General features: G+C 39.9%; 1 protein-coding gene across 1 annotated transcript in view; it reads left to right on the forward strand.

The window, feature by feature from the left end:
- The first annotated feature begins 4,053 nt into the window (after window positions 1–4,053).
- Window positions 4,054–21,756, forward strand: part of LOC139950003 (cullin-associated NEDD8-dissociated protein 1-like) — a 52,110-nt gene continuing 34,407 nt past the window's right edge. Inside the window, exons 1-8 of the mRNA XM_071948622.1 lie at window positions 4,054–4,223; window positions 10,650–10,751; window positions 11,755–11,822; window positions 13,418–13,530; window positions 14,867–14,967; window positions 15,520–15,685; window positions 16,536–16,662; window positions 21,337–21,445. Of these exons, the coding sequence (XP_071804723.1) occupies window positions 4,182–4,223; window positions 10,650–10,751; window positions 11,755–11,822; window positions 13,418–13,530; window positions 14,867–14,967; window positions 15,520–15,685; window positions 16,536–16,662; window positions 21,337–21,445 (828 nt within the window). The 5' untranslated portion in view covers window positions 4,054–4,181. The remainder of the gene's footprint in view (window positions 4,224–10,649; window positions 10,752–11,754; window positions 11,823–13,417; window positions 13,531–14,866; window positions 14,968–15,519; window positions 15,686–16,535; window positions 16,663–21,336; window positions 21,446–21,756) is intronic.

Here is a 21,756-nt window from a genome sequence, read left to right on the forward strand (position 1 = left end):
CCTACGTAAAACAATCAATATATATAGACCATTCGTACTAGACCACCTGACACGCGTCCTCTCTAAACAGTTGTTTTATCAAACGGCTGTTTTTCTACAGTATTTACAATTTAATTTTAATAAATTATTCATCAATGTCTCAAAATGAAATGATTAAAACGGTTGAATTTCGTAATAATTGAGTTTTTGGAGTCTGTTCTTTAAATTGATCACATCTGGTTATTTTTGTTTCAATGAAGGTTAAATGAGATTGGAGAAGCAATTTTGTTTATATATACACCGTGAGAGCACACTAAACAGCCGTTGATGATAATACCACTGGGACCAGCATAATCCTCAACTTTATTCCAGAATTTATAATTAATACTAAATAACAATGCGGGCATGCGCTCATCAGTATGAAGATCTGGTATCCGTGTACTATGTCGTAACTCGGCTGCAGCTGTTACAGTTCCACGCGTTCATGATTGCTGCAATGTACAAACTATACTCAGTGTCAACACTATTATGCAAAGTATGTATTGTCCACTGCAGTGAACACATCTTATCCAGCCAGGCAACAGGTGGTGTAGCATATTGCAATGACATAATATACAGCAATAGAACAATTATTTATTTCATTGTGAAATGTTTGTGTTTAAGCAAACAGATTGTATATTATATCAAAATAAAGTGTTAATCTCATTTCAGTGGAGAGGAATTCAAAATGATTTTGACAACTCGTTCACGATTCACTATGTAGGGCATAGTATCCAATCTTGTGACGTTTCTAAATTAGCAAATACATTTGTACTGTAGGTTTCCCTGTCAAATTCAACAAAATTTTGAAAATGAATGCACTTTGAATCAGCATTCAAGAGTCACAAAGAGTTATTCAATTTCAACAGTTAAGCATTCACTGGCCAAATCAAATCATTCAATTTCATCAGGCCGCAAGACTCATTCAATTTCGTTAAAGCCAGCAGCAAGAGCTGGTCAACCATTCAATTTCATTTATGGGAAAACATTTTCCAAATGTTTGCATTCAAATTCAAATTCAATGTTATGTGCTTATTCTCCTTCGTTGCTGCCTTTATAAAGGCAGATACTTTCAGGGAAAACTCGTTTCTACATCGGTTTGACGTTTAAGCCCAACGGTTTTGAACGAACAATGGATGAACGAACAATGGATGCCCGTGGTCGGCACATTGCAAGATAACATTGAGACTAATTTGTTTTTAAATTTTATAGCGACCCCTTATAATTTTAAGCTTTTTGTTCCTTAAAAAAACTTGTTAACTTATAATTTGACATGATACCTGACATTAGCAGAAACAAAGACAGCAACATTGCAACAAAATCTCAAGGCTGAAGCAAAATATTTAATTTTCATTTCAAAGTTATCGGATACAGGCTTTAACTTTAAGGGTAACAAAGCAAAATGCATTTAAGAATAAAGGATGTAAATATAATGTAAAGTACATGGAAACACCTCTTACCAATGACAAGTACATGTATGTGCAAAGGAGCTATAATCCTCAGTTAACTCATAAAGCCATAGGGGGGGTCTAACTCATCTTTAATTTGAATGCAAAGAAGTTGAAATTCGTTGCACATAAATGAAAAAGAAAACTCAAACTAGCAGCAACATCATGTTAGCTTCGGTGAGTCTTAATTTGAATGCATCAATTGTAAATAGATAGTAGAAATTCAACTTAAGAATGGTCAAAGTGTAGTCTCGAATACCTATAAATGAAACAGAATGACTGAAGCGAATCTGAACGAGAAAAATGCAATTTTGTGGTGTGCACAAAAACGAAATCGCCACAAGTTTTAGGGGCAAATCTGTTTAGGAGTGAGCATACGAGTGAGCCTTTACGGCATGGGTCCCGCCTTCGTGCATCACCAAGCTAGTCTGCCTCCACAGTACTTAAGCAGCATGCAGCATCAGAGTCCAGCTTTCTCCAGAAGACGATCAGAGCATACTGATCGAAACGTCGAGTTGAAATCAATGGTTCTTTTCAGAACCACCCCAACTCATTTAGAGATAGTCATTACGTCTTACCGCAAACCTTTCCATATCGTTTTTCAACCATGCAAAGTTTCAAATCCTACTTATGTTAATTATAGATGCTATGTCCGATATTTTGCCGATTTGACCCAAAAATTTTGATTTAAAATTCAATAGGTATTTTGATGGGGGTCGAGAAAGTTACGACTTTCGTTTGAGCCATTGCTCGAAAAAGTCCGCCAATTATTAGTAGCAGTGAAATAAAGTGCTCAAAATTGTTGTCGGGATCCTGACAATATATCACGTGACCAATTCTTATGTGTTTTATAAGAAACGTTTAAATTTTTTGTCATGGTTCCTGACCATTAAAAGTAAAAGTTAAACTTTTTTTTGTTAGAGCGGGTGATACTCTTTGAATTACCATTCACTCAAAAATATCTATCTTTTAATGTTTTGGCCAAAAATCTGACATAGCATCTTTAAAAAGTGTTAGTTAACGACAACAGTCATTTAGGCATGTCTTAAAGTAAGATAAATCAATTTCATTTTAACCATACGTTTTAAAATTATTCAAAATGCTTAATTTATCAAACACAAACATTATTTGGTACAACTCGACCGATCCAAGACAACGTGTTCCTTTGAACTACAGGCTTGTACGGTAGGTCACTTCTTTTATCTTCACCTTTTTAAAATTATTTGTAGACTGAGCAAGTCGGCTACAACGTGTCACAGTCTTTTTCTATCACTTGACTTCATTTACTATGAGCGGGAAAAATCATGTTGTTGCTGCCACCCACCACTATCGAAGGAACGAGCGTATTTCTTTAAATAAATGTTGGTCTTCGTCCATGTACCATGTTCACGCATCACCGGTGGTGTAAAAAAACTTATAAAAACTACTGGAAATTTAGTTTGCTGATGAGATGCATAAAATAGCTCTAATATGATGAAAACACAGCATGAAGCTTCTGTGACGAAAACAAGCGTATTTGTTGCACGGCACGTGATTGGTTCTCGACCAATCGAAGTGAATGTCATCCACCTCGGGCATTATCTTGAAAATAATGGCAACAGCAGAGGTCGGCCTCCTTGATTTTGGGCCTCAACATATTTTATTTTTCAGATTGAGAGCACAAGAAAAGGGATACAGTTTTAAAAAGTTACCCATCAATTGTGACCTGGGGTTGTTGAACTCGAACTTATTTTTTTCAGGTTTAATTGTTAAGATGATCTTCCCGTCCAAGGGTTAGGGAACTCGGAAAACTCACACACCCGGGGAAACACCAAGCTGGCAACCACCAATCTCTCTCATACAAACAATGGTTTACTGTCTAGTTTTATGAATGGCACATAAGAAATTGTGGTTCAGTAACTAGACAACACTACTTATTCTAGTCATTGTGAAATCAGCGGTCGGCTTGGTGGAATTCGAACCCACAACCTTGTGATTGCAACCCTGGGCCCAATTTCATAGAGCTGCTTAAGCAAAAAATTGTGCTTAAGCAAAAAAATCTTTGCTTAGTAAAATCAGATTAAAAGCTAAGACTCCACTTAATTGTTATGCTAAGTAAACAACAGCTAAATACCAGTCACAAGCAATGTATGTTGCATGACATTTTTGCCAGTAAAAACATCTGTAAAACAAGCAAGCTATTTTCGTGCTTAAGCGAATTTTTTGCTTAAGCAGCTCCATGAAATTGGCCCCAGTGATGGGCCCTTTTCGAAACCACGGCTTCGGATTCGGTTTCAGGCTCCGTCTTCTCGTCTGAAGCCCCGAGCTCTTAGGCAAATATACCCGTAGTTTTCAAAACAACTGCGGGGCCTGAGCCGAATCGAAAGTAGAAGTGTAGTTTCGAAAAGGGCCCTAGTTTGCTGAATCCGCATCCTAGTTAACGCCCTCTTTTGTCGAATACCGTTAAGTTTTTGAACGCATGCGCACCGTCTGCACGGAAGGAAGGCTAGCGATATTTTTGTACATGCGCGTGCTCTGTGCATATAACGTGAACATTAAATCCAAGCATAAAAGTACGTCCGTACAAGCAATACAAATGAATGTACACACAGCTCAGTAGCAGCAGCAGAGAGAAAGCGACAACCGAACTGACATCGGAACTTTGTGCAACAATCTTGTTCTTCAGTTATCACTGAAGACTAAATCGGGCTGGGGAGGAAGGAAAGCTCTAGAATAATGGCGAGCGTTTCTTATCATATCTCCAATCTCTTGGAGAAGGTATGTCTCGAATAAGGGCTCATCTGAGCTTTGCCTTTTTTCATGGTCCCATGCCATGCCATGCAATGCATGGGCCGCCATCCTATTTTTTGCGCGCATTGCTAATATTATATTCATAACAATACTCTTGTAAGTTGTAAAGCAAGGAACCAAATCGGTTGACCTTTGACTATAGTGTAAATCAATGTAGCTGGTACTTGAGTTGTAATACTACTACGCCTAATTGTTAGTTTTTAAAGTGACAACTTCGGGCGTAAAATTAGGTGGGCTAGTTAAATAGTAAAAAGTAGGCCTACAAAAAAACAAAACAATATAATAATAATACAAACTAGTTGTACTGTCACTAGCCCACCTTGTTGAGCTGTAAATGGCTCCGCTTTTAACATCGGTCTCATCACTGTCGCCATTACAGCCCACCTTCGATACATGTCTTAAACGCTAAGTTTTCAAAGGTCGCAAAATGCGTGGTAGTTTGATTGCAAATTTCTCCCTTTTAAAAAAGTCCTATACTATTAACTATTAGTATTAGTATTACAAGTTACTACTCCAACATTCCTCATTTTATTCCTTACATTTGTGGAATTACTATGACACATAACAGGGCTTACTAAATGATGATTTTGTCCAGATGTGATGATTTGAAAATTGGTCAAAAAAACGTGTACAAAAATTACATTTAATGTGATATGTTCTAGGGCGCCGCCATCTTTTAATGATTCTCCTCTTGTTGGACGTGAGAAGTCAGGGCACCAGGCAAATCTTGCAAGTCATGAACATCCAAGAGGTAATGTCACGTGACGCGGTATGGCTATGCTGATTTATCAATTTGCGTGGTGTAAAAAGTAAATATGAATGTATGAGGTGACGTTGCGCAGTGGTAGTTTCCAGATACAGCGCATCGCTACGTCACCTGATACATATTCAGTTTTTACTGTACACGCACATAAGCCTAGCGATCATGACGTCACCTTATGGATATTCATGACTTGCAAGATTTGCCGGGCGCCCACATCAACAGGAGGAGAATCATTAAAAGATGGCGGAGCCCTAGAACATGTCACGTTAAATGTAATTTTTGTACAGGTTTTTTTTGACCAATTTTTAGATCATCACATCTGGACAAAGTCATCATTTAGTAAGCCCTGTTATGTGTTATAGTAATTCCACAAATGTAAGGAATAAAATGAGGTATGTTGGAGTAGTATAGGACTTTTTTAAATGGGAGAAATTTGCAATCAAACTACCACGCATTTTGCGACCTTTGAAAACTTAGCGTTTAAGACATGTATCGAAGGTGGGCTGTAATGGCGACAGTGATGAGACCGATGTTAAAAGCGGAGCCATTAACAGCTCAACAAGGTGGGCTAGTAGGCCTACGTAGTGTGTAGTGGAGTGACAACTGTTTCACAAATCCATCCCAACTGAGGAAGTTACTTTACTCTTTCAATTTATTTCATGTCTTAGATTTTTAGAATCACCCCACCAACTGTCACAAAATTGATCTTAATCTTGTTGTTTTTACTGCACAAATCGCCTCAGATGTGGCTGTTGAAGTGCAGTCCCACATGCATTGTATTTCTCAAAACATCATACCTTTTCCTACTCCTAGAACTATTTCGGTTTCATACGGCTATCGTCTCCCATAACCTCATAGGTTAATATCTCTCACGCGTTAAACGATCATGGTTCAATCATTGTTCAATGAATTTTTGAATCAGAAATCTCTCTTTATTTTAATTTTAATCTCGCCAAAATTAGGCTCTATGTGTCCTTTGATATCTCAATGTCCGAGGGGCGACCATAGAACCCACTCCGAAATCTCAAAAAATGTTAAAAGTTATAAATTCTTACGGTAATTTAGTCCCCAACTACTACGTTTTACCACTACACTACAAATGCTGATTGTCCTCGAACTCTGCCGAACGCATCGCGAAGTCACGACACGTGACGAGCGTACAAAAACAGATGGACACGTGTCTGAGAACCAGACGTCTGATTCCTAGACGCGTGTCCATATATTTTGTACACAAAGCACGGATCAAGTGATTTTTTTATTCTAGGACGGACTAACGTGTGCGATAATTCTCCACATTTGTCCTGGGAAAAAAATAATATGCGCACGCTCGTCACGTGTAGTGACTTCGCGATGTGTTTGGCAGAGTTCGGGGACAATCAGCAAATCGAAAAAGGAATACAGCGCCCCAGTTACTGGGTCTAGCTCAAATCATGCTTCAGCTGAACCAGGGAAAGATAGAATTTATTGTTTTTGCCAACAGTCTAGTTTAATCCACTCTCCCTAATCTTGAATTAATATTGGCCGACTTTACAACTCCAGCTTCCACATAGACTGTTAAGAACCTAGGAGTCTTGCTTGGTTGTTCTTTGAATTTGTCTCAACATATTAGCTATATATATGTAAAACTGTTGAAGTCACCTTTAGAAACAATAAAACAATTTTTCTAGTAATTGTTTGTAAAAAATAGATAAAGTTGTTTGGGGGTTGACTCCGCCTACCCCTTTTGTGAGGTCAAACGAGGCAGACTTTGCCTTGATGCGTAGAGTAAACACACGTGTAAAGTACAATGTACATTGCAAGTCCAAGTCGTTAGTTTGTAGGTTTCGAAAAGAGTTTTTTTCCTTCATTTTTCTGGCAATGCCGACCAAGTGTAGTGCTGCTGGATGCAGCAAAACAACTAAAGATGGGGTCAGTCTGCATGGCTGGTCAGACTCACAACAGCAATAGTGCCTAGTGGTCCGGTCCTATGTCTTTTTCAGCGCTGTGTAGCATTTTCTCTTTAAATATCACGACTCCATTGACGTCACAATCAGCGCCCTCTTGGGTTGGGGCCTACTCTTAAATTTGAAAATAAGATAAGAACTAATTTTTTGGAACCTTAGTTAACTGTTTATTCACATTCCACTCTTTAAAACACATATATTAGTGACAAAAGGTTTATTTGGACAAAATACAACGTCCAGGTGACTTTAAGTTCCACATACGTAAATCTTTATAGCGTATTCGGCGGTTTATTACACAAAACGCTTGCCATTATGCCGTCAGAAGTCTTGTCTTGTCCCGTCTTGACTATGCCAACTCTCGACTACAGCGTCTGCAAAACAAGGCTGCTCGGCTAGTATTTGCGTGTGGCCGTTGTGGCCGTGACCAGCCTTCTGCCCGCCTGCTTGCATCGCTGCATTGGCTCCCAGTTAAAGAACGTATAACCTTCAAAATTGTCACTCATGTCTACAAAATCCTTCACACCCAATCTCCATCATATCTGGTTGAACTTTTACATTCCCACAACTCTAACACTGCTGATACACAGGCAACGACTCTGCTCATCAGCTGATCAGACCCGGCTTTCTGTTCCTAGAACTAGACGGAAAGCTGGGGATAGCTCGGTCCCCATGGCTGCCCCTCGCCTATAGAATGAGCTTCCCGCTGGTCAACGAGACCACTATCTACAATGTAGATGAACTTTAGCTGGGGATAGCTCATTCCCCATGGCTGCCCCTCGCCTATAGAATAAGTTTCCCGCTGGTCTACCAGACCACTATCTACATTGTAGATGACCTTTAGCTGGGGATAGCTCGTTCCCCATGGCTGCCCCACGCCTATAGAATGAGCTTCCCGCTGGTCTATGTGACCACTATCTACAATGTAGATGACCTTTGGCTGGGGATAGCTCGTTCCCCATGGCTGCCCCTCCCCTATAGAATGAGCTTCCCGCTGGTCTACCAGACCACTATCTACAATGTAGATGACCTTTAGCTGGGGATAGCTCGTTCCCCATGGCTGCCCCTCGCCTATAGAATGAGCTTCCCGCTGGTCTATGAGACCACTATCTACAATGTAGATGACCTTTAGCTGGGGATAGCTCGTTTCCCATGGCTGCCCCTCGCCTATAGAATGAGCTTCCCACTGGTCTACCAGACCACTATCTACAATGTAGATGACCTTTAGCTGGGGATAGCTCGTTCCCCATGGCTGCCCCTCGCCTATAGAATGAGCTTCCCACTGGTCTACGAGACCACTATCTACAATGTACATGACCTTTAGCTGGGGATAGCTCGTTCCCCATGGCTGCCCCTCGCCTATAGAATGAGCTTCCCGCTGGTCTACCATACCACTATCTACAATGTAGATGACCTTTAGCTGGGGATAGCTCGTTCCCCATGGCTGCCCCTCGCCTATAGAATGAGCTTCCCGCTGGTCTACCAGACCACTATCTACAATGTAGATGACCTTTAGCTGGGGATAGCTCATTCACCATGGCTGCCCCTCGCCTATAGAATGAGCTTCCCGCTGGTCTACGAGACCACTATCTACAATGTAGATGACCTTTTGCTGTAGATAGCTCGTTCCCCATGGCTGCCCCTCGGCTATAGAATGAGCTTCCCGCTGGTCTACCAGACCACTATCTACAATGTAGATGACCTTTTGCTGGGGATAGCTCGTTCCCCATGGCTGCCCCTCCCCTATAGAATGAGCTTCCCGCTGGTCTACCAGACCACTATCTACAATGTAGATGACCTTTAGCTGGGGATAGCTCGTTCCCCATGGCTGCCCCTCCCCTATAGAATGAGCTTCCCGCTGGTCTACAAAACCACTATCTACAATGTAGATGACCTTTAGCTGGGGATAGCTCGTTCCCCATGGCTGCCCCTCGTCTATAGAATGAGCTTCACGCTGGTCTACGAGACCACTATCTACAATGTACATGACCTTTAGCTTGGGATAGCTCGTTCCCCATGGCTGCCCCTCGCCTATAGAATGAGCTTCCCGCTGGTCTACCATACCACTATCTACAATGTAGATGAGCTTTAGCTGGGGATCTCGTTCCCCATGGCTGCCCCTCGCCCATAGAATGAGCTTCCCACTGGTCTATGAGACCACTATCTACAATGTAGATGACCTTTAGCTGGGGATAGCTCGTTCCCCATGGCTGCCCCTCGCCTATAGAATGAGCTTCCCGCTGGTCTACGAGACCACTATCTACAATGTAGATGACCTTTTGCTGGGGATAGCTCATTCCCCATGGCTGCCCCTCGCCTATTGAATGAGCTTCCCGCTGGTCTACCAGACCACTATCTACAATGTAGATGAACTTTAGCTGGGGATAGCTCGTTCCCCATGGCTGCCCCTCGCCTATAGAATGAGCTTCCCACTGGTCTACGAGACCACTATCTACAATGTAGATGACCTTTTGCTGGGGATAGCTCATTCCCCATGGCTGCCCCTCGCCTATAGAATGAGCTTCCCGCTGGTCTACCAGACCACTATCTACAATGTAGATGAACTTTAGCTGGGGATAGCTCGTTCCCCATGGCTGCCCCTCGCCTATAGAATGAGCTTCCCGCTGGTCTACGAGACCACTATCTACAATGTAGATGACCTTTTGCTGGGGATAGCTCATTCCCCATGGCTGCCCCTCGCCTATAGAATGAGCTTCCCGCTGGTCTACCAGACCACTATCTACAATGTAGATGAACTTTAGCTGGGGATAGCTCGTTCCCCATGGCTGCCCCTCGCCTATAGAATGAGCTTCCCGCTGGTCTACGAGACCACTATCTACAATGTAGATGACCTTTTGCTGGGGATAGCTCATTCCCCATGGCTGCCCCTCGCCTATAGAATGAGCTTCCCGCTGGTCTACCAGACCACTATCTACAATGTAGATGAACTTTAGCTGGGGATAGCTCGTTCCCCATGGCTGCCCCTCGCCTATAGAATGAGCTTCCCGCTGGTCTACCAGACCACTATCTACAATGTAGATGACCTTTAGCTGGGGATAGCTCGTTCCCCATGGCTGCCCCTCGCCTATAGAATGAGCTTCCCGCTGGTCTCGAGACCACTATCTACAATGTAGATGACCTTTTGCCCAAATTTATGAACATCTCTAGAATAGGGCAGAGATGTCCAGGGTTAATAATCTGACCAAAATTTGTTAAAAACGGCCGAATAGTTTAGGACTTAATGGTCCATAGGTCTTTTTCATTTTGATCATGTGACTGTTTGACCAAAAAAAGAATGAAAGGAATAAATGAATGATTTCTAGCATAATAATTTATCAGTGTGCTTTGCAGGGCTAAAATAACAGCAGCAGGGATGCAAGCTGACTCCCTTCACAAATATAGGGAAGAAGAAAACTTCAAATATTGAGCTGTAGATTAAGTTCCAAAAATGTAGTCATGTTTAAATAGTTGGGCCATTATTGCCTGTTGCTAGAACACTGCTGAAGATACTGTTTTCTAAAGCTCTATGCAATCATTTCAACCAAAAATGTGGATCCTTGTTTCAGAATTGTCAGCAATAACTCAACCCTGGGGGGGGGGGGGGAAATAAATTTATCTGATACCAGTGTAACAAAATGGAGCGTCATTCACTATGATGTTAATGTGTTTTCCTCCTTTATAATTTGACAGATGACATCAAGTGATAAAGATTTCCGTTTCATGGCTACTAACGACCTGATGTCTGAGCTACAGAAAGATTCCATTAAGTTGGATGATGACAGTGAGAGGAAGGTTGGTCTGCATCTTGTAATCTGTTGTCAGTGTGTGCTATTTAAGCCTGTGCGACTATAGTGCGACTAGTGTCAACGTCACGATTACTGTTATTATGTTCAACTGCTCGGTTAGTCTTGCCGCTGTGACTACTACAAAAATACTCAGGACTTCCTGCTTGGTGAACCAATTGTGGCACTCATGACTTTTCATAACAAACGAAACACAATCGGACATCAGTGACACAATCCTTTAATCCTTTCAGCACAAATTTAATTATATCGCGCCTGCGCAAACAATATGCTGCAATACATCTTGGGAATTAAAAATTAGTCTTAACTTGTTTCAAAGTCGCAACTATTTGAGGCGAGACTAGTCGAGTACAGGTAAATTTCACTAGTCGCCCTGGCAAATGTTTCAGATACAGGTCAAAATTGCATCACACTTTCAGATGTTTGTGGTAAAAAAACAAACTCAACAATAATTATACAGTAAATGTTTTGCTAAATAATGCTTTGTCCCCTGACTTGATTAGGAGCTGGCCCAAGTTGACCCCCAAAATGCAATTCAAGTACACAAGTAGGGTGTCTTTAATCTCTGACTTGCAACAGGAAAATGAAAGATTTAAGTGACAGTAGAGTGTCAAAAAATACATTCAGATGTGCCATATCATTGGCAAGCATTCAACGCCCAATGTTTGGACTGTGTTCTAACCTTGTTCGAATGTAATATGCTTTGGCTTGAGTGGGTGGTAAAGGTTCAGTATCAAATCCATCATATAGACTTAATATGATGTTTTAAACTGGCGCAACTAGATTCTGTACTGTTAGTGGTCCTAAGCTATAACACTGTCATTTTACATCCTACTTATTTTAAATGGAAACATTTTAATAATAAAATGAGTTAGCTGTGGTTGAGCGTTCCAGAATCTCATTATCATGCTGATTTTAAGTAATATTGTATTACTTTGTGTTATCCATTCTGTTGTCAAATACCTTTTATTTCCACAATCTGCCATTGACAGGTAGTCAGAATGTTGCTGAAATTATTGGAGGATAAAAATGGTGAGGTTCAGAACCTAGCAGTCAAATGGTAAGCATGTAATGCTGTAATTAAGCAAGTTTGGGAATTTGTATTAAACTTGTCTGATTCCATGTGCAATCATCTTGATACAATATTAGCTTTTTACAGTATAAATGAACTTGCTTAGAATAAGGTCAAATCTGAATTGGCGGGTACGGCTCTAGCTCTTGCTAACGGTGTTGCTAAGAATGTCCTATACCTCAAGGCATGGTGATGTGGAAATCTAGCCGTAGCCGTAGTCGTAGTCGTAGTCGTAGTCGTAGCTGCCAATTCGGGTTCTGCCCTGAAGTTTAGAAGGGGATGTAAAGATTCATAATTACTTCAGACAGTTCATCCATTCTGATTGCTCAAGGGAAACTCTTACGGCCATGGTTAAACAGGCAACATAAACACGGTATTATGCTGCCAAAACATGATTCAATCTACATCTAGCTACCGGGCAATCTCGGTAGTCGCCTTGGGGTCCAGTCATGGATGTAAGGCGCTTCATAAGCGTTATTATTATTATTGTTGTTATTATTATTTTTATTATTTTTATTATTATAAGACACTGAGCCTCTAGAATTGCAAGGGTCATGGGTTCGAATCCCACCCAAGTAATATGCCTGTGATACTTTTCACAGGACTTGGGAAAGTACTGAGTATACAGCGCTAACACACATCGGTTTATGGGTAAAAACCAATATTCTTTATCCATGTTATATTTATCAATATTCTTTAACATCTTTTATACTTTGCGGTACCCACTGCTAAAACATAGGATTCGAACTGCCTTTAGCTACCGGGCAATCTCGATAGTCTAGTTGGTAAGACACTGCTCTAGAATTGCAAGGGTCGTGGGTTTGAATCCCACCCGAGTAATATGCCTGTAATATTTTTTTCACAGGACTCGGGGGGGGGGGGGGGGGGGGAGTACTGAGTATACAGTGCTAACACACATCGGTGTATGGGTAAAAACCAAGTTTAATAAATAATATTCTTTATCCTCAATGCAAATTTAACATCGTTTATACGGTAAGGAGTATATAGACATGGCCTGACAATGCAGATTCAAAATTGTAGCAGCCTAGTGCTCTTTTAACACAATTCTTATAATAAGGGAATAAAAGGGTAGCGCTGAGTTTGTAAACGGCCATTTAAAACCGGCAGGGTCGTTGCCATGTGATAAAGTGTTGTTAATTTCTTGGGGGCACTGAAATCTTAAGGTTAACTAAAAAATCTGTGTTACTATTTCTGCTTGCCTTAAAGACACTGGAATTTGGAAACCTATGGTAATCGTCATAGACTAGTATTCTCACTTGGTGTATCCAAACATGCATAAAATAACAAATCTGTGAAAATGTTGACTCAAGTAATAATTGAAGTTGCCCTTGTTGCACAAATTTGTGTGCTTTCAGATGCCTAAAAAAATATTAAAAGACTTCATGCCTGAAGCATTTAAATAATTGAGTAACAAATTACTTCTTTCTCAAAGGAAGCCGTTTCTCACAATGTTTTATACTATTACTAAGTAAGTTTTCATACTAATAATTATTATGAGTATTTACCCAGTGCCTTTAATAAAAACAAAGTTACTTTGAACCCCTGGCTTTTCTTTATTACAGTCTTGGTCCACTTGTTTCAAAAGTGAAAGAGTATCAAGTTGAAACGATTGTTGACAATTTGTGTAACAACATGCTGTCAGAAAAGGAACAGTTGCGAGATATCTCAAGTATTGGTAAGTACTATATCAAAGTATTACTTGCTTCAAATCAAGTTTAAAAACATATTTTTTTTGGTGTAACCCAAGACTGCCAAAGCTCTTTATTATCATCCTTATGGAAACTGCGAATAGCACATCATGTTGTGATACCAGATATCAAGTCCCTTGTTAACACTGAACCAATAGCACATCATGTTGTGATACCAGATATCAAGTCCCTTGTTAACACTGAACCAATAGCACATCATGTTGTGATATCAGATATCAAGTCCCTTGTTAACACTGAACCAATAGCACATCATGTTGTGATATCAGATATCAAGTCCCTTGTTAACACTGAACCAATAGCACATCATGTTGTGATACCAGATATCAAGTCCCTTGTTAACACTGAACCAATAGCACATCATGTTGTGATATCAGATATCAAGTCCCTTGTTAACACTGAACCAATAGCACATCATGTTGTGATACCAGATATCAAGTCCCTTGTTAACACTGAACCAATAGCATATCATGTTGTGATACCAGATATCAAGTCCCTTGTTAACACTGAACCAATAGCACATCTTGTTGTGATATTAGATATCAAGTCCCTTGTTAACACTGAACCAATAGCATATCATGTTGTGATACCAGATATCAAGTCCCTTGTTAACACTGAACCAATAGCACATCTTGTTGTGATATTAGATATCAAGTCCCTTGTTAACACTGAACCAATAGCACATGTTGTGATATCAGATATCAAGTCCCTTGTTAACACTGAACCAATAGCACATCATGTTGTGATATCAGATATCAAGTCCCTTGTTAACACTGAACCAATAGCACATCATGTTGTGATACCAGATATCAAGTCCCTTGTTAACACTGAACCAATAGCACATCATGTTGTGATGACCAGATATCAAGTCCCTTGTTAACACTGAACCAATAGCACATCATGTTGTGATATCAGATATCAAGTCCCTTGTTAACACTGAACCAATAGCACATCATGTTGTGATATCAGATATCAAGTCCCTTGTTATCTCTGAACCAACAAAGTCGTTCCAGTTTAGAAAGATGACAAACAGATGTTTGCTTTGCACAGTTTCTGGCAATGGAGCAACAATTCAGGTTCAGTAAGGATCAAGTTATTTTGTACGAGTCTGAGGTCTGAGAGATATATTTACATGGATATTGAAGATATTTACAACATTTTAAGATTGAGGTATATTGCATAATGTTATCTTGGTTTTACTTACAAAAGTCACCTTAAAATTTTCCAAAACAACAAATTGACATACTTTAAACAGTTTTTTTCATCCATAAGCTATTTCCTAGTAATTTGTACATTTTTTGTCAGGTCTTAAAACAGTGATTAATGAACTGCCACCAGCATCAAGTCCTCTCGCTGCAAACATCTGTAAGAGCATCACTGGAAGACTGACCAATGCAATAGCCAAGGTAATCCCATATAGGTCAATAGACTGACCGATGCAATAGCCAAGGTAATCCCATATAGGTCCATAGACTGACCAATGCAATAGCCAAGATAGTCACATATAGGTCAATAGACTGACCAATGCTATAGCCAAGGTAATCCCATATAGGTCAATAGACTGACCGATGCAATAGCCAAGGTAATCCCATATAGGTCCATAGACTGACCAATGCAATAGCCAAGGTAATCCCATATAGGTCCATAGACTGACCAATGCTATAGCCAAGGTAATCCCATGTAGGTCAATAGACTGACCAATGCTATAGCCAAGGTAATCCCATATAGGTCAAAAGACTGACCAATGCAATTGCCAAGATAGTCACATATAGGTCAATAGACTGACCAATGCAATAGCCAAGGTAATCCCATGTGGGTCCATAGACTGACCAATGCAATAGCCAAGGTAATCCCATATAGGTCAATAAACTGACCAATGCAATAGCCAAGGTAATTCCATGGTCCATAGACTGACCAATGCAACAGCTAAGGTAATCACTTTATATTTTTATTTACAGCAAGAAGATGTTTCGGTCAAGTTGGAAGCATTGGATATTCTTGGTGATCTTCTCAGCAGGTTTGGAGGTCTACTTATGAGTTTCCATTCTGCAATACAAAGTGCATTGCTACCACAGCTCAACAGTGCTAGGATGGCAGTACGCAAGAGAGCAATCTTAGCACTTGGTACGTTCAATTATTTCTGACTATTGTTGGATGTTTGAATGAAGGTAATCATAAATGAAAGAGGTTAATGGTTAAAAGGGTTTTGATACCTTGTGTGGATGTTTTGGGGCATGATCTGAATCTTTACTTATTGTGAAGAAATATGTACGTTATATAATTTACCTGTAGAAGTTTCAGCTCATAAGTCGTCAAGTTTTTAAGAAGAAAAAAAGTGAAAATCACAGAGCAATGTTTTCAAGAGAGTTGCGTAAATATGTTGTATATGGGTTCTCCACACGCGGTTATGTCTGTGTGCTGCACCCGTCCAAAAGTCTCAAAATACCAAGTGCTCCCAGACAAAAAATGTAGCGCCCGGACAAAATTGTTGAGCGCCCGGTCAAAACCCCAAAAATACTTCACTACGAACACATACCACCATTTCAACGTGCTATAGTTGATCGATCTTTTGATATCTAGTGTGTAGCTTTTTTTATCTAGTGTGCAGTGACCGGGCACAAATATAAAAACTCTCATTCCAATATCAGGTGATCGCACACAAAAAGAATTTTTAATTCAGGATCAGGGGTTTTGTTTGTGCTGAAAAGATTTGCACAAAAATATTCGCACAATCAGTCGATCTTGCTAGAATAGTTTGTGCAGTTGCCGATCGTGCAGGAATGGTTTGTGCAATTTGACATAGTGCAGGATAGTTTACTGCCCGGACAAAATTTAACCCTTTGGAGAATCCTGAATAATTATCTTTAAACTTGTAAGTTTGATGCAAATCTGTAGACGTTTGTGTTTTGTGTCATACAAAAAAGTACCTCAGGTTTATACTATGACTATTTTGTACATTGCTTGTTAACCTCAGGGCATCTGGTTATGAGCAGTAGTAACAAACTGTTTGGTGATCTTATGGAGTTCCTGATGACAGAGCTGAGGGAAAACAGCAACCCATCTACAACAAGGACATACATACAGTGCATTGGTGCTATCAGGTTAGTTGCATACCATATATATAGTGCATTGGTGATATCAGGTTAGTTGCATACCATATATACAGTGTATTGGTGCTATCAGGTTAGTTGCATACCACATACAGTGTATTGGTGATATCAGGTTAGTTGCGTACCATATATACAGTGTATTGGTGCTATCAGGTTAGTTGCATACCACATACAGTGTATTGGTGCTATCAAGTTAGTTGCATACCACATACAGTGCATTGGTGCTATCAGGTTAGTTGCATACCATATACAGTGCATTGGTGCTATCAGGTTAGTTGCATACCATATACAGTGCATTGGTGCTATCAGGTTAGTTGCATACCATATACAGTGCATTGGTGCTATCAGGTTAGTTGCATACCATATACAGTGCATTGGTGCTATCAGGTTAGTTGCATACCATATAGAGTGCATTGGTGCTATCAGGTTTGTTGCATACCATATATATAGTGCATTGGTGCTATCAGGTTAGTTGCATACCGCACACAGTGTATTGGTGCTATCAAGTTAGTTGCATACCACATGTAGTGCATTGGTGCTATCAGGTTAGTTGCATACCATATACAGTGCATTGGTGCTATCAGGTTTGTTGCATACCATATATAGTGCATTGGTGCTATCAGGTTAGTTGCATACCATATATAGTGCATTGGTGCTATCAGGTTAGTTGCATACCATATATATAGTGCATTGGTGCTATCAGGTTAGTTGCATACCGCATACAGTGTATTGGTGCTATCAAGTTAGTTGCATACCACATATAGTGCATTGGTGCTATCAGGTTAGTTGCATACCATATACAGTGCATTGGTGCTATCAGGTTAGTTGCATACCATATACAGTGCATTGGTGCTATCAGGTTAGTTGCATACCATATACAGTGCATTGGTGCTATCAGGTTAGTTGCATACCATATACAGTGCATTGGTGCTATCAGGTTAGTTGCATACCATACATACATGTACAGTGCATTGGTACTATCAGGTTAGTTGCATACCATATACAGTGTATTGGTGCTATCAAGTTAGTTGCATACCATATACAGTGTATTGGTGCTATCAGGTTAGTTGCATACCGCATACAGTGTATTGGTGCTATCAAGTTAGTTGCATACCACATATAGTGCATTGGTGCTATCAGGTTAGTTGCATACCATATACAGTGCATTGGTGCTATCAGGTTAGTTGCATACCATATACAGTGCATTGGTGCTATCAGGTTAGTTGCATACCGCATACAGTGTATTGGTGCTATCAAGTTAGTTGCATACCACATATAGTGCATTGGTGCTATCAGGTTAGTTGCATACCATATACAGTGCATTGGTGCTATCAGGTTAGTTGCATACCATATACAGTGCATTGGTGCTATCAGGTTAGTTGCATACCATATACAGTGCATTGGTGCTATCAGGTTAGTTGCATACCATATACAGTGCATTGGTGCTATCAGGTTAGTTGCATACCATACATACATGTACAGTGCATTGGTACTATCAGGTTAGTTGCATACCATATACAGTGTATTGGTGCTATCAGGTTAGTTGCATACCATATACAGTGTATTGATGCTATCAGGTTAGTTGCATACCATATACAGTGCATTGGTGCTATCAGGTTAGTTGCATACCATATACAGTGCATTGGTGCTATCAGGTTAGTTGCATACCATACATACATGTACAGTGCATTGGTACTATCAGGTTAGTTGCATACCATATACAGTGTATTGGTGCTATCAAGTTAGTTGCATACCATATACAGTGCATTGGTGCTATCAGGTTAGTTGCATACCACATACAGTGTATTGATGCTATCAGGTTAGTTGCATACCATATAGAGTGCATTGGTGCTATCAGGTTAGTTGCATACCATATACAGTGTATTGGTGCTATCAGGTTAGTTGCATACTATATACAGTGCATTGGTGCTATCAGGTTAGTTGCATACAATTATATACAGTGCATTGGTGATATCAGGTTAGTTGCATACCATATATACAGTGTATTGGTGCTATCAGGTTAGTTGCATACCATACATACAGTGTATTGGTGCTATCAAGTTAGTTGCATACCATATACAGTGCATTGGTGCTATCAGGTCAGTTGCATACCATATACAGTGTATTGGTGCTATCAGGTTAGTTGCATACCATATACAGTGTATTGGTGCTATCAAGTTAGTTGCATACCATATATACAGTGCATTGGTGCTATCAGGTTAGTTGCATACCATATATACAGTGCATTGGTGCTATCAGGTTAGTTGCATACCATATACAGTGTATTGGTGCTATCAGGTTAGTTGCATACCATATATACAGTGCATTGGTGCTATCAGGTTAGTTGCATACCATATATACAGTGCATTGGTGCTATCAGGTTAGTTGCATACCATATATACAGTGTATTGGTGCTATCAGGTTAGTTGCATACCATATATACAGTGCATTGGTGCTATCAGGTTAGTTGCATACCATATACAGTGCATTGGTGCTATCAGGTTAGTTGCATACCATATATACAGTGCATTGGTGCTATCAGGTTAGTTGCATACCATATATACAGTGCATTGGTGCTATCAGGTTAGTTGCATACCATATACAGTGCATTGGTGCTATCAGGTTAGTTGCATACCATATACAGTGCATTGGTGCTATCAGGTTAGTTGCATACCATATACAGTGTATTGGTGCTATCAGGTTAGTTGCATACCATATATATAGTGCATTGGTGCTATCAGGTTAGTTGCATACCATATTGTCACCGTTTTCACGAAGGGACAATTTGTCCCCTGCAGACCAAAATGTATGTTTGGAGAACATCGCGTTTGAAGTTAAGCTAATTTTGAAATCACTGGTTCGTAGACCTTTCGATGCTAAACCTTTGAAATTTTTACATTTCAGGAAAGTAGAGATCCTAAATCATACAAATCTGTTTCCAATTTTGTTTATAAAGGTTTAATTATTGAGTAATTATTCAATTAACAAAAGTGCCTCTTTGTGAAAACTGTACAAAATGTGGTCTGTGTGCAGCACGTCGTGTTGCTGTTCGTGAAAACGCAAAAGCCGGATCTCCTACTTTTTTGCTGTGCACGGGGACATTTCCACGCGTTAGAGCAATACACAAAGTGCCTGTTCGTGAAAACGAAAAAACAAGTTATGGCCATTTGTGCCCATTTGGGGGGCGCGCGCGTAAAACAATGTAGGTCACAGGTATAAACCGGAGCACTCTTTTTTGGCGCTGTGCCAGCCGTGTCTTTAACGCACAGAAAGGAAACTGTCTGTTTGTGAAAACGCAAATCAAGGATCTTGAGGTTTTTGTCCTTCACCATCTTAGCATATCTAAGAAACTAGACGACTTTTAGGTCTATAAATTAGAGAATTGTTAGATACCGTTAAACTAATTCGAAACCACAAAAAAAAATCAAAATGAGTTTTTATTGATTTTTTACAATATTGTCCCTTCGTGAAAACGGTGACGATATATACAGTGCATTGGTGCTATCAGGTTAGTTGCATACCATATATATAGTGCATTGGTGCTATCAGGTTAGTTGCATACCATATATACAGTGCATTGGTGCTATCAGGTTAGTTGCATACCATATATACAGTGCATTGGTGCTATCAGGTTAGTTGCATACCATATATACAGTGCATTGGTGCTATCAGGTTAGTTGCATACCATATACAGTGCATTGGTGCTATCAAGTTAGTTGCATACCATATACAGTGTATTGGTGCTATCAGGTTAGTTGCATACCATATACAGTGTATTGGTGCTATCAAGTTAGTTGCATACCATATATAGTGCATTGGTGCTATCAGGTTAGTTGCATACCATATACAGTGTATTGGTGCTATCAGGTTAGTTGCATACCATATACAGTGCATTGGTGCTATCAGGTTAGTTGCATACCATATACAGTGTATTGGTGCTATCAGGTTAGTTGCATACCATATACAGTGCATTGGTGCTATCAGGTTAGTTGCAATGCATTCAAGGGATCTACATCTACCATGTCTACCCACAGTGTATCGGAAAGTTTGTCAGGTATAGATTGATATGTTTAAATATACTATGTTTCTTTGGTTATAAATTGTGGTTCCATGCGTTGTCCCAGGTTACAGTCAGAATACTAGCATAAAGGACCACCTACTCAATTGCAATTTTTCTATAATGCATATGGGGTGTCGTGGCCGAGTGGATAAGAGCACCGAACTCAAGCTCTGGTGCTTCTGTTCAGCAGAGTGTGGGTTAGAATCCTGGTCATGACACTTGTGTCCCTGAGCAAGACACTTCTCTCCACCCAGGGGTAAAATGGGTACCTGTGAGGGCAGAGATGGTTCTTGTGATTGGTTTAGCCGAGTAACTCATACATTGCGCACAGGCTGTATACTCCCCAGGGAGCTGAGATGTTTAAGGAATGATTTAAGGCCCAGTGACCAGGGGTAATAATGTCAGAAGCGCTTTGAAACACCCCTCGGGCGTGACAAGCGCTATATAAAAATGGTCTATTATTATTATTCTTATTATTATGTAGATGTAAACTTAATAATTAGGTCACCATGACACAGGTACAATGTATGCACCCTAAAATTTAACTGATCAATTAAAGTATACATGGTATATCAAGTTGATTAACTGTAAAAACTTTGTACCAGTCGACATGCAGGTCATCGCGTTGGAGAACATTTGGAGAAGATCATGCCATTAATAGTCAAGTTCTGTAGAATTGATGAAGATGATGAGTTAAGAGAATACTGCATTCAGGTAAGCAAACTACATTGCAGTATAAATACTACCGTTATATGCACTCATTGATGCTGCAGTTCAATATACCTAGGGGTTTTCGTTCCAGCTAAAGTTTGAATTGAAGCACTTGTATTTCTTCTGCTTTAGCACCAATCAGTCATCTTGGTGTTATGTCCAAACTAATGGATTCTGCTATTGTCTGTTTGTTGAAGTGCTGTGGTCTTAATGAAATGGGGCTATATGAAAGCTCAGTGTATGTATGTATTATGATCAGGATGTTTGTTTTGTCATGTATATGATATTGATATCAAGAATGATGTTTATTATTT

Source organism: Asterias amurensis, chromosome 17 (genome assembly GCF_032118995.1).
Source record: "Asterias amurensis chromosome 17, ASM3211899v1".
Taxonomy (NCBI): domain Eukaryota; kingdom Metazoa; phylum Echinodermata; class Asteroidea; order Forcipulatida; family Asteriidae; genus Asterias; species Asterias amurensis.